The sequence below is a fragment of the Lynx rufus genome, unplaced genomic scaffold, assembly GCF_022079265.1.
Source record: "Lynx rufus isolate CCGP_SWC_20201006 ecotype Redwood Valley unplaced genomic scaffold, mLynRuf1.p SCAF_3, whole genome shotgun sequence".
Classification (NCBI taxonomy): Eukaryota; Metazoa; Chordata; class Mammalia; order Carnivora; family Felidae; genus Lynx; species Lynx rufus.
Genome location: NW_025814845.1, coordinates 72,234,559 through 72,249,234, shown reverse-complemented (window position 1 = coordinate 72,249,234; position 14,676 = coordinate 72,234,559). Strand labels below are relative to the sequence as shown.

At 33.3% G+C, this 14,676-nt stretch overlaps 1 protein-coding gene across 2 annotated transcripts in view; it reads right to left on the bottom strand.

Moving 5' to 3' along the window:
* Nucleotides 1–14,676, bottom strand: part of CCSER1 (coiled-coil serine rich protein 1) — an 854,890-nt gene that overhangs the window by 333,755 nt on the left and 506,459 nt on the right. For both annotated transcript variants that reach the window (XM_047091177.1, XM_047091178.1), the window contains exon 7: nt 4,357–4,434. In XM_047091177.1, coding sequence (XP_046947133.1) covers nt 4,357–4,434 — 78 coding nt within the window. The remainder of the gene's footprint in view (nt 1–4,356; nt 4,435–14,676) is intronic.

Sequence of the window (14,676 nt, the reverse complement as noted above, 5' to 3'; positions counted from 1 at the left end):
GTCTTTTTTCCAGTATCCAATATGATGAACAATGTTCCTTCAGCAGAGTTTGCATTTAGGAGGTTACCAGGTTACCTCTTGTGGTGGTTTGGGAAATTAAAGAAAATACACTACAGTGCATTCCCGATTAAAAAAAAAAAAAGATACCATATATCTTTATGGTTACAGAACCATTAATTATGTATTTCTTTTTTCCAAGTAATGTGTTATTATATTTAACATTTTTCCCTTAAGACAGATTATTGTATTTACTCCTTCTCCTCATAATTAATGAGCATTTCCATTAATTATTTTTCATATAAGGAATCTGATATATGAGTTTATCTGAATACTCAAGGGTAGAAAATAAATAGCATGACTTCTAGAAATGAATATTAAATACTATTATTCAGCAAAGTAAAGAATTTATGTTCAAAGCACGTTACTACTCTCACATTTGGAAATAAAGGACAAGAGATTAAGTGGAAATAATTCTGCTTCATGTTATTTATAAAATACAGAACCTCTTGCCTTAAACTTAGAAATATTTGTTCTACAAAACATAATAGTCAATATATATACTTCATACTATGCATTCTTTGAAACACTTTCTATTTATTAACTTGAATGTTATAAAAATGCAATGAAGAAAAATTTGTTGTTGTTCCCACTTGGTAGATGGGAAAATCAAGACACTAGGTAACAAGCTCAAGGTCATATAGTTAGAAAGTATCAGAACTGAGATCTGATTCCAGGTAATTTCCTAACTAGACTAAGATTGCCTCTAATGTTCTCAACTCTCCTTTTCTGCTCTCTTAAAAATAAACATTGCTTTTAAAGTAGAAATCAATGATCATTATAGAAACTGTAGACAAACAAATTTAAAGAATAATTCATCCAAATAGTTGATAAGTGTATTTTCTGGGACTATTTTTTTTTCTACACACTATTTATATAAGTGAGAAAAAACTATGTTTATTACTACATGTTACTAAATCCTGAGTTTAGGCTCTAAAGTCAAGGGGAGTTAGCATCATTTCTTCTCCTAATATCCCAGCACTGCATGACAAGATTAATTTTTTAAGACATTAATTTATTTCTGTAATTCCACCTCTCTGACGTTTGGTTCAATAATGTGGCTCTATGCTTCTCAAAGTAAGGTCTGTGTGAGGTAAGAAAAATCTTCAGACAGTTCAGAAAATTCTTTCCTCAATTCTGTTTCTAAAAAGTACATTGAGAAGATTTAGGCCCTGGCTGATTAAACAAAAAAGGAAAATCCCCAAGGGAAATTTGAAAAAAAAAAAAAAAAAGGAACTTCTCTAGTCTAGACTAAATGGTGATTTCTGAGGATAAAAGGAATCTAAGAATTTTGGATTTCACAAGGAGAGGAGACTCAGGAAATATACCAGCACCACTCTGGGTCAGCTCCTGGATAAGGTGGCTGGGCCTTAGAGAGGGTGGCTGTATTGTATGTTCTAGGCATTGGATATCCAATCTCATTAGACACTTCAGGAACCCAAGTATCACAGAAAAGCAGCACTTAATAGGCGAAGGATGGCAATGAGTAAACTGTGTTTATATTTGGACTTGAAGATTGATGAATGGAGGATATTCTTTAATGCCTTTGTGCATTCTTGAAGCACAGTGTAAAGAAAAATAGAGTTGAATTCATTTCTAGCCATTGAATTTATCACAGGGTAAGAATAAAGGCACAGGGGAGGATAATACCTTTTGCTAAAATATCTAATTAAAGAAAAGATGCTTTTCTTTTGGAGAAAAAAGGAACTAAAATCTAGCAATCACGCTTCATTAGAGTACAAACGAATTTTTAAATACGGAATAAGTGTGATTGACAAAAGGAACATGGCCCATAATAAAGTGTACTCTTATGGAGGGGTCACTATTAGTGAGCCAGCTTCAGCTTCAAGACTGTTAGTTCTGGGAATGGACTGAGGCTGCTAATAACTGTGTACTTACAAATAAATTAAAAGGATCATCTTATGAAAGAACAGTATTGTTTGGCGACCCCAAGGCATTCGGTGTGGAATATCTATCTGAGCCAAGAAAGGAGGTAGGGTAGATTGGAAGTAATTAGATGGTTGAGAGAAATCAAGAATGGCAGATGAAAAAAGGTAGAATAGGCTGGAATGGACACATCAAAGTTAATGTCAACTTGGTTCAATGTTATTATATAAAAAGAAACATAAACATTATAATTTACAGTTAAGCAGCCTATTCTCTCTCTCTGTCTCTCTTTTCTCAAATCACACTCTCAGATGAGTGATCTTGAAATTTTACGATTCTATTATGGTTATTTGATAAAATATTATTCCCACCCATGCAAAATTAGTTATACCTTGGCCCTTCCATAATGATGTTGTGGTAGGTAACAGACCGCTGGTGTATGTAACCCTGAATGCTTTATTAAAAACAAAAACAAAAACAAAACAAAACCAGAGATTATACATTTACCTATTGTTTTCAAATATATACCCATAATAGTTGTCTGCACAATCATGTAAACCTGGAATCTTAGAAATATCTCAGCATCAAGAGTGTGACTGGGAAGTCTGTGAGTTTACTGTAATGTACATAGAGAATTGTGCATATCATACATCTTTTTCTATGAAGGGATACTCTCAAATGCTTTCATGCTCAGACATGACTACAATAGGGAATGATGAGAACAGTGGTGAATAAGCAAATGCAGGAGCTTTATTTCATAATTTCAAACTCTAATTTTAGACACCTTTAAATATTAGAGGATGTTTTTTTATATATGATGAAATAATACATATAATATTCCTTTCACAAAAGAAGTAAATTAAGAGGAATTATAACTACATTGGCTACCAAAAGCTAATATTATATATTATAAGCACTTAGAAGTTTTAATTGCTTATAAAACCACTTACACGCATTAACATGGGAACACTATTGATCTCTTAGAAGCAGTCGAGAAACTAACTAAAATAATCATATTTATATTAGCTTTGTGTCAGCACATTTTGGAATATATCTGGCCTTTTCTTTTACCTCCATTAAAAAATACATTAATTTTCAAGGAGTATAGTCATTATCAATATATTAAAAAGAGAAAATGGTTTCTAGTAATGCTTTGAGAATTCAATTAAAATCTTGTTAAAGATATGATTCTTCTGTAAATTTGTCCCATATGCCATAAGATGGAAACATTAAGTAACACTAAACTTTGAAGTGTTAGCATTTTCTTCTTTGTCATAGAATAATAAAGATTTCTCAATAAACAATGTAATCAGAATACTAAACAGTATTTAACCATTCTCTGATATAAAACCTTTTAATTATTATTGCCCATCATTAAGATACAAAGCATCTATAATTAGAAAGCTAAAAACACGCAATGAAATTCATAGCTTTCTATTATTTTCATTTTAACAATACAGCAAATACTTAGTGTATGGAAATCAATGCCAGCCACTGTACTAGGTATAAGCAATATGAAGTTGAGTAAGTTATACTTTTCACATGAAAAAGAAAAAAAACACAATAACATTTTATGATAAAATCCAAAGTCATGAAAATCATAATACATCCCAAAATGTATATCTACCAGTCTTTAAACCAAATTAAACTGAAACTATTGCGTGTAAGTGTAAAATCCCAACCTTCCGAGTGTTTTCTGCCATGATCTTAAGGATTGTCTTTCTTTATAACAATTTTGATGAAATTCAAACACCCTTGAAACAAACATAAAATAGCTGATCTGCAAGCTTTGGTTTAAAGAGATACATCAAATCTTAAACAGCAAAACGAGAAAATGATGTCTCACTTAAAATGCATATAGTCTCCCAAACTGAAGAATTCTACTAACCATACTGCTTAAAATATACATATTTTACATATTTACATATTTACTTAAATATTTTTAAAATATAATGTGTTCAGAGGAATGATTCCATATTTCAGTTTTTGATTTTGTTCATTTTTATTTGTAAAAATTGCATATTTCATTAATTATGACCTAGAGTCATCAATGAAAATTTAAACAGCGAATGCAAATTTAACTACTCAATGAGGGCAAAAGAATTCATTCTAAATCTATTGCTTAAACTAAGATACGCAAAAGATTTGAAACCTCTAATTCATGTGACATCAAACTATTATAAAGAAATCCCTATTTGTTACATGCAAGGCAAATGATGTGTTCTATAAAGTATGAACTTTTACTCCAAACCTTGACTTTCCTTTACTAACCAAAATGACAACAGAACAAAAACAAAGATTTTACCATTTGAAATTAGATCATTATATTAAAGCAGTTCACCTTATCTCAACCATGAACTATTTTATTATACTAAAAATATCATAATTTTTTAAATTATTTATTTATTTTACCTTGAAAGGCAAGGGCTCTTCAGTAAGAGGACTAACAGGAAGTGAAGCTGTGCTACTTGCTGGGCTCATATCGGCACTCTGCAAGGAAAACACAATTTAATCAAAAAGATACATTTTAGATGGACCTCTGGGTGGCTCAGTCATTTGAAGACCCTGACTCTTACTTTCAGCTCAGGTCATGATCTCATGGTTTGTGAGATCCACCCCCCACATCTGGCTCTGAGCTGACAGCTGGGGAGCCTGCTTGGGATTCTCTCTCTCTCCCTCCCTGGTTCGTGGAACACGCTCAAGCAGTGCATGCTCTCTCTCAAAATAAATAAACAACATTAAAAAAAGATGCATTTGGGTAGTTATTTTTGTTATTTCTAATTTAAAATCAAATCCCTCCTCATATAAAAAAATAAATTAAATATGGGCGTAGAAAAATCTGAATGATTATTATATACTGAATCATTCCTCATTTAGAAATAGTTATCTGAAAAAATTAGTCTAATTATGACTTCTTAATGTACATTCCAAGAGAATTTTATTAAATACAATGATCATCTTTTGTGCTAGGGCAGTATTTGAAAGTATATTTACTTACTTTAGATTTTTACCTTTTTTTGAAAGTTACACTATATCTGTGATGATTTACTATGTTGCTATTTGATGTCTTCCAGGATGATTTTCAAATGTTATTTTTAAAAGTATTTTCATTTTGGGGCACCTGGGTGGCTCAGTCGGTTAAGTGTCCGACTTCGGCTCAGGTCATGATCGCGCAGTTTGTGAGTTCAAGCCCCACGTTGGGCTCTATGCTGACAGCTCAGATCCTGGAGCCTGCTTCGGATTCTGTCTCCCTCACTCTCAGCCCCTCCCCCACTTGTGCTCTGCCTCCCTGTGTCTCTCAAAAATGAATAAATGTAAACGAAAATTAAAAAAAAATTAAAGTATTTTCACTTTTACTTAATGAAGATTTAAATAATTGTATCCAGTTTTTATTCATTATGAAAATGGTATCTGTCATCAAGCTGCAAAGCAAAATCAAGAAGTATTACATTTTTAAATTCCCATATTCATAGCCCCTGAAATTTTACCATCTTTCTTATATACTGCTAAACAAACAAACAAACAAACAAAATGTTTGAATAAAGGATTTATGCAAAAAGAGAATTATTGGAATGTTGATAATGTTGTTCTTTTAGTCCTGTAAAAATGTAATCAATTAACATTTCTTAAATAAGAAGAAATTTTTTTAGCCCCCCCCCCCAAGCTTATCACTATTTTTTCTAAAAGAATGAAAAAATACTGATAATAGGGAGCAACAGAAGTTATGTTACTATACCCTTAACTCACTCTCTCAGGGTAATTATTCCATTTAAGTAGATAAGCAAATAAAACACTGAAAAGAATGCACAGCAACATTTTCCAGCTTGGTTACCAACTGTGCATGCACTCAAATACAGAACATTTTGTAGTAAAGATTAAAGCAAAAGAACAGATTAATTTTGATTGTGATACAGGAATAAGCATACAAGTTTGGCTGACTTAAGTTTCAAAAAAGTACATGTTCAAAGACAAGATGCTGCAACTATTACAATTCTTAGAGTCTCTTTCCACTCATGAGATCATTTTCAATTCATATGATTCAGGTGTACCATAAATTGGATACATTTAAAATATCCTTCAAGTGGTATTATTTCTGACTCTAGTTCAGCAGCAATGTGTAAGAACTATAAGCATAGGAACCAAGATATTCAGTATAATTTTTATACACCATTTACTGCACCTACTTCAGAAATTGATGTAAGACTGCACATTGACCTAAAATGTCTAACAGAGGATATTAGGTAAAAACCTGAACAATAATCTACTGAAGGAAGCAGGAAAATATATGCAGGAAAATATATACACTAGATAATTGAAGTGAATTGACTACTGACTTAATTTCTAAATTTATTCAGAGCTTCTTGTCCATTATTTGATCAAAATCAGGGAATATTCTGAAATGCTGACTTTCACTATCTGATTATATGATGTAATGGAGAAACAAAGGCTTTCTTAGGAATGAATTTACTGCAGGATTCTAAATTAAAAAAAAAAATGAAACTTTTTTTTCCCCCGCACTAGAAAAAACAAGACTTGTGAACTGTTTCTCTCATTAGATTTCTCATGAGAAATTAAGCAAGTAATAGAACACAGGTCATATACAGTTGAATTATCTGGTATTTCCCTGTACTATTGATACTCTGCAAAGCATATTAAAGTATCACACCCTTAACAAATCATATATTCAAAAGACAGAAGATGACATTCAGTTGTGAAAATTTAAACGCCTGTATCACATTTTTGCAGATGGAAGATTTTTGAACTTCCATAAGAACATATGCCAAAATCAAGCTTCATGGTTAACTTCTTTTAGGGTTGAGGTCTCCAACAACTTCCCAGAAATAAAATGTGTCATTCTAAGCACTGTTGGAAAGCAGACTTCAAAATCTGCGTCATCTAACCTTGATTCTTTGAATGTCATTCTTAGAGAAAACTGTGTTCCTGCTTTAACTTTCAAATCCATCTTATAGTATGACACTTTAATTCTATTGCTCTTAGGGAATCTTGAGAAAAATGTTTTAAAAATACAAATCAATCTTATATAACATCTGCCATACTGCACTTAATTGTCAAGTGACCTGTAATTTAGATGCCATTCCAATTTGCTTACACTTTTAGATACTGTGTCTGATATTATGGTATAAACCCTACAGATATAAATCTTATCCATACTTCATACTTTAATTAATTTACTCCTTCATTTAATAATAGCAATACCAATGCAATTGCATATCTAAATACAAATTAACAAAGTATTTCCTAAGTTACTTTGAAGTTTTTAAAAGCTAACACTATATGTTCATTCACAATGTTCTTCATAAAATATTTTGTTAGAATGATGGCTTCATCTGCTATTGATATATTTCAGAGCCTTTGGAAATGGCTGGTTCTCAATAATGTGAAAGTGACTATCTTTGGAATACAGAAGAATTATTCTGTAAAATAAACAAATCATCCCAACAACAACAACAACAACAACAACAAAAGTCTCCTAATTTTCATTTAACACACTTTGGCTTTCCGACCCAATACAGAATGCACAAGATGTTCTTGATATAAGACATCTATCCTAATTCTAACAAGTGTTCTAAAAACCTGGTTTTCTGGTTCTAAGTCCAATAGATACTTGCTTCTTTCCAACACTAGGGTGATTAAATAATATGAACTTAATATTTTTCCTATACTCAAAATGTTTTGTCCACCCCAATTGGTAGACCTCCCTCACCCTTCTATTTCTACTGCATATATGCCAAGTCCTTTTTTTTTATTTTTCTCCAAATTGGGCTTAATGTTTCGTGTGACTTGTAAGTTTAATAATAAAATCTAGACAAGACCTGTAAGACTATCAAAGATATTCTAGTGAATATCACCCTCTTCTCATGCATATTGTTCTCCAGAATTATTTCTACTCATCTTGGTTTGAAGAAACTACTCACTTTGCTGTTGCTGTTTCCATTATATAAATCTCCTAACTTCACAAACTACCTCATCCCTCACCTCCAATTCATCTTTTTCTTTAAATCAACTTTACTGAAGTATAACATACCTATACTAAAATGCAACTTTTAAATGTGGTTATGTGACTTTTTGACAAATGTATACTAACAAAACCAAGATCTAGAACATTTTCATCACCTCAAACTGTTCCCTCATGCTCCTTTGCATTCAAATGGCACCCCCTTTCCTGGTCCTGGGCAACACTGATATGCTGTATCTCTATAGGTTAGTTTTGCCTTCCTCAGAATGTCACATAAATGGAAATGTACTTTATGAACTCTTTTACACCCGGTTCCTCTCATTCAGCAAAATGATTCTGAAATGCATCATGTCATGCTGTTGCATGTTTCAGGATCCATCCTTTTAAACGTCAGGTAGTAGTTAAGGGCAAACCACAATTTGTCTATTCAATCACCTGTTGGTACAGTTTGAGTTGTCTCCAGGCTGGAACTATTAGCCATGCTGAACATTTGTGTGTGCGTGTGTGTGTATGTCTGTCTGTCTGTCTGTCTATCTATCTATCTATCTATCTATCTATCTATCTTTTTGTGGTCACACATTTTCACTTTGCTTGGATAAATACCTAACAGTGAAATTGCCTGGGTCCTGTGGTAAATTTATATCCATTATTATGCCAATTTCATAACAAATTGACAAATATTCTCTAAAGGGTTATAAAACATTGCACTTCAATTTGCACTGTATCTCACTAATATTGGTAGTATTAGTCTTTTTTTTTAACTTTAGCCATTCAAGGGATGTTTAATGGTAGCTCACTGTGGTTTTAACTTTCATTTCCATAGATAACTAATGATTTTGAACATCTTTCATGTGTTTGTTGACCATTAGTATATCTTGTTTTGTGAAGAGTCTGTTAAACTATTTCATCTATTTTTCTTTTTGAGTGGGTTATTTGGATATAAATTATTTGTTGTATATGTGTATTATAAATATTTTCACACAGTTTCTGGCTTATTTATTTGTTTTCTTAACACTGTCTTCAAAAGAACCAACAATTTCCATCTTATTTGTCTTTTTGTTTGTTTTGTTATGGTTTATACTTTTGGTGATTCACCTGAGAAACCTTGTTCAAGTCCACAAATATATATTTTTTTACTTATGGTTCCAGCTACTAAACTTTCAGTTCAAACATCATGGCCCAAAAACAGCATAGTTAGTATTCTAATCTTTGAAAATGCTTTTGCAATTTCTTGTTGTACAAGAAACATCAAATAACATTAATACTTGTACACAATCTAGCAAAAGACTTTCACAAAACTTAATTTGTATTTAGCAAGTTACCTCAAGCATTTAGCCAAACACTCATTTGGTGGGAATCTGACAGTTAACAGTAGCTTCACATAGTTTAATTACAATAAGCAAAAATGTGGAGATATTATCTGCTTGTGGGTTTGTGGAGGGAAGAGAAGAAATCTTTGCTAACATACCAAAAATTTTAAATTAATACATGAGACTCTCATCAGAATTGGCGATTATGGAACTTCCTGGGCAGAGGAACTGGAGAAGGAGAGAGAAGTAAAGTTTTAGGTGGGAAGGATAATAGAAATGGCAAGAAAAGCAATGTGTCTATCATCTCAGAGACTGATGAGTTGACTCATCTTTGAGGAAAAAAGAGGGTGCAAGTAGAAATGGAAAAAGCTATTTTAAATAAAATTCTAAGCGGTAAGATGAGCAATATGATCTTCTTGTTCAAATTTCTCAATGGAATAAAAAATGATTTAAGCATCTAGAGAAGTTCTGCAAATACCATGCCTCTGTGGCATATTAAGAGCTGCGACATAAGAGGAAAACAATGGCAGGAGGCTGACTAGAACTTTCCTTGGGTCCTATGAGATGATTCTTAAATATACATATGAATTATCAAGGATAACTTACAAAGAGGCCAGAAGTAGCAAATTTCAGACTCAATGCAATTTTCAGACTCCAGTATCTGGTACCAGCTCTGACTAACAATCTAGTATCTACGCTGACTATCAACACTGATGCCAGAATTACTATTATTATTGCTGATGGAAAAAATAAACGTACAAAAATAAGTATACAAAATATAAGTAGGGGTGCCTGGGTGGCTCAGTTAGTTGAGCATCTGCCTCTTGATTTCGGCTCAGGTTATGATCTCACAGTTCGTGAGACTGAGCCCTGCTTTGGGCTCTGTGCTGACAGTGCAGAACCTGCTCCAGATTCTCTCCCTCACACTCTCCCTGTTCCTCTCCCGTTCTCACACACACACACACACACACACACACACACACACACTCTCTCTCTCAAAAATAAATTTAAAAAAACCTTTAAAACAGCAACAACAACAAAAAACAAAATAGAAGTATATTAAAACAGTATTTCTATTTTAAAAAATCCAGAAAATGAACAGTAGGGTTTACAAATTATAGCAGATGTTCTTACCCAAATAATGAAAGAAACATACTGTTGCAATAATAACGACTTTCTCCCAGGTTAACTTTCAGACCACAATTTAGGGGAATGGTATATTATCTGTTACTATAAACAGTGCTTAAAATGTTTGGCTAGAAAATCTAATCACTCTCAACTGACACTGCTGAACTGTTAATGACCAAAGTGCACAGTTGAAGGCTTTAACTCAATATACTGTCACTAAAGAAATGGAGAGATTAAAGGATAAGAGACATCATTCATTAATACTTATTAAACCAGAAAAGAATGTTGATACTTTGAATGTCACATCTTCTTTAAGCTTCTACTATTTTATTACTTAAAAAATGAACTCACTGAAATAGCCTTGAAAAACAGTACTCTGTTCTTCCTTTTGACATGAAGTAATGAACTCTCAGCTGATTCAGAAATGATCTATACTTGATAGTATAGATGGCTATATAATTGTCAAGTCAGCCATTTATATAATAACATAAAAATTAAAATTAAAATTCAGGGTTGCCTGGGTGGCTCAGTTAAACATCCAACACTTGGTTTTGGCTCAGGTCATGATCTTGCAGTTTGTGGGTTTGAGGCCTGTGTCAGGCTCCATGCTGATGGTATGGAGCTTGCTTGGGTTTCTCTTCTCTCTGTCTCTGCCCCTCCCTGCTAGCTCTCTCTCTCTCTCAAAATAAATATATAAATTTAATAATTTTCAAAAATTAAATTAAATTAAATTAAATTAAATTAAATTAAATTAAAATTCAATTTTGGGGGGCGCCCGGGTGGCTCAGTCGGTTGAGTGTCTGACTTCGGCTCAGGTCATGGTCTTGCGGTCTGTGGGTTTGAGCCCCGTGTCACGCTCTGTGCTGACACCTCAGAGCCTGGGGCCTGCCTCAGATTTTGTGTCTCCCTCTCTCTCTGCACCCCCCCCACTCATACTCTGTCTCTCTCTGTCAAAAATAAACATTAAAAAAATTAAAAAATAAATAAATAAAATTCAATTTTGGAATTTTTTTCATCAATTCACATATTAGGGTTTTTTTTTTAACTTAAAACATTTTTTTAATGTTTATTTATTTTTGAGAGAGAGAGAGAGACAGAGCATGAGCAGGGGAGGTGCAGAGAGAGAGGCAGACACAGAATCTGAAGCAGGCTCCAGGCTCTGAGCTGTCAGCACAGAGCCCAACGTGGGGCTCAAACTCACAAACCGTGAAATCATGACCTGAGCTGAAGTCAGACCCTTAACCACTGAGCAACCCAGGCACCCTGAGAGTTATTTTTTTTTAATGCATTTTACTTTATTGTTTTTTAAGTAATGTTTACACACAGTGTGGGATTCAATCTTACAACCCCAAGATTAGGAGTCACATGCTCTACCTACCGAGCCAGCCAAGCACGCAGGGAGTTACTTTTTTATCCATGAAAATGAGTAATTTTTCACAAGTATTGATAATGTTTTTTATATAAGTCATATTGTATTTTCCCATATTGTATTTTGATACTGGAGAAAAATGTGCTGATTTTATTAAATAAAATATTCTTTATTAATGCCCAGTGTTTAGACATTAGTTTCTTCTAATAAAAGGAACCATGGCTCCTTGGAGAAGATTTCTGGGATGGGGCAAAAGATGTACTAGATACTTCTACACCATCTTGTTGTTCCAGAAAGTAAGGAAATGCTCACAAGATAAAAGGATGGGGCATGTCAAAGAGACAATGTGAAAGAGCTCCTAATTGCCAAAGCTGGAACCACTGGAGAAACAAATAAATAACATAGTATTGGAGTATAGCTCAAAGGATACAACAAAATTTAAAAAAATCATGAATTCATATATAAATAAGGAGCTGAATAAATAAATAATTGGGGAGAAAAGCCAAATCTCTCTTACAAAAGATCTTCAAATAATTTATGCCACTCCGTTTCTTCGAGATGTGGAACTTAATAGTCTGCTGCACATCCAACCCCCAGGCTGTGTTTAGTGAGTTAATTCCAAAGAGTATGAAAAGGGGAAAGGTAACTTTATGGTGGAGAAACCCAGCAAACATTACTTCATTCTAGTGATCAAGGTTAACACCATGTAGATAACATGACATAATACGATAAGAGGGGTACTTCACCCTTGTGGTCTTTCTCCTCAAAACCAATTACCTCAGTCTAATTATGAGAAAAAAAAATCAGACAAACCAAAATTGAAGGTTATTCTGCAGAAAACCTAACCAAAGTCAAGGTCCTAAAGGAAAAGGAAAGTCTGAAACTACTGCAGATCATGTCATTAGGGAGACATGATGATTAAATATATTGTGGTATACTGGATACAATCCTGTAATAGCAAAAAGGATATTAGAGAAAACTGGTAACATCTGAATAAGTTGTTAATTTTAGTTAACAGTAATGTACCCATATTGGTTGTTGGTTGTGACAAATGTACTCTGCTCAGGTAGGAAGATAACAATAGGGGAAACTTAATGAGGGGTAAATGGTGTTCTCTGTACTACCTCTGCAACCTTTCTGTAAATACAAAACTTTTAAAATAAAAAAAAAATTAAATTATTCTTCATTAGCAATATAAGCAGGATTTTTAGGCTTATAATACATGACTGTCATTGTACTCACAGCTTCTAAGCTTTCATTAGAGCTTTTATCACTTTTATAAAAATGAATTTTGACAGACTATTTTTTGGGGATGAGTAACAACTCCACCAAAGAATCTTTAATTTTCTATGAAGATCTCAATGAAAAGCTGATGTTAAATTGTTTTTCATGTTTTCATGTTCCCTAAGGAATGTTGAAGGAAAGCTTCAGCCATATAAAATGATCTATTTGTTTGGGTACTCTTAAGGTGCTTGGTAGAGTGAGTTTGCATTATTAATATTTACTGAAGGCCATAATTCTATAGTACAGATCCATTAATTATAACTCCCTGAAAGAATAATTAATGGATCTGTACTATGAGATTAAAATTTATTTATAAGAATTTCTTGAAGTGAAACATGATCAATTGGGCTCAAATCTGTTGAGTACATAAACAGGTCTGAGTATAAGTGAAATATTTTATTTTTTAAGCCATTAGGGTAAATTTCATAAGGTAATTCTCTATCCCTAATAAAATTAAATGTTTACCTAAGAGTGTTAACTCTAATTTGAGCATGCATTCTAATAGTTCTAAAATTATATTAAAATGTGCCATATCAAAACATTTTGTTGTTTTAATAACCAATGATGTTATTACTGATAAAGTCCATAGGATAATTTAGATTTCTATAGTATAAATGGCCTGCTTTTCTCGAGAATATTTTTTCAGATGTGTCAATTTTCTGTGAAGATTGTCATTTATTTGTTCAGCCACCTAATGAGTAGTAAGGACACATTAGGCTTCCCTGACCTTAGATTTTAATTTTTGTCATGACTCCTCTCACTGCTAAGATGTGACTGTCCCAAGGCTTAGTAAGAAAAGGAATGCAGAGTACCTAATTGTGGCACAGAAGGACAGTCTTCTGTCCTTCTGTCTCAAGAGTGGGTATACTTCTGTACTTGTGCCTCAAGAGTGGGTGTACTCTTGAGAGCTAATTTGTGTCCTTCATCAGGTATGTTCTACAAATGGCAATGCGCTAACAGTCCCGGGCTCCTCCAATCCAGGTGCTGACCACTGAATTTCAGGCACACCTCAGTGAAGAACCAGGTTAGCCAGGGAGAAGTTGATTCCACACACTTCATTCCTTAAGTGTGTATATCCTTTGCTTATTCTTTATCATTTTGGCAGTAAACCAAAATGAGAGCAACAGTTAATTGCATTCAATGTCTAAATCAAGAGTAGCTCTTTGTACTTTGGCCAAGCTCAACAACCTTACCAATGTGAGACAAGTCTTTTACTGGTCTTGTTTTCTCCAAATGAAAATGCAAGTTATTTTTTTCTTTATAATATCTTCTTGTAGGTGATATCTGCTGTTTTTGCCTTCCCAGCATCTAATCCATTTTATTATGTTAACAACTGAATTTTTCCTTTGGGGAGTGATTTCTCCTAAATTTTTAATCATTTTGTTTTGAGTAGTGCTGATCCAATATCCTTGAAATGGATGTGAGCATATAAGTAAGGCCTAGCCAAATTATTCTATTGGACACAAAAAGACAAGGCACATGAGCCAAATCATTTAAATGAAATTCAACTATGGGAATTGTGTTGGAATTTTGAGAAAGAGATGCTCTCATTCAGCTAATGCTGCTAAGATCATAGAATGTGTTTCTTCCTAAATTACTAGAAACCACCAAGTGGATGGTATATCCCTAGGAGCAAATCCAACACAGAGCCAATCCCATAAATG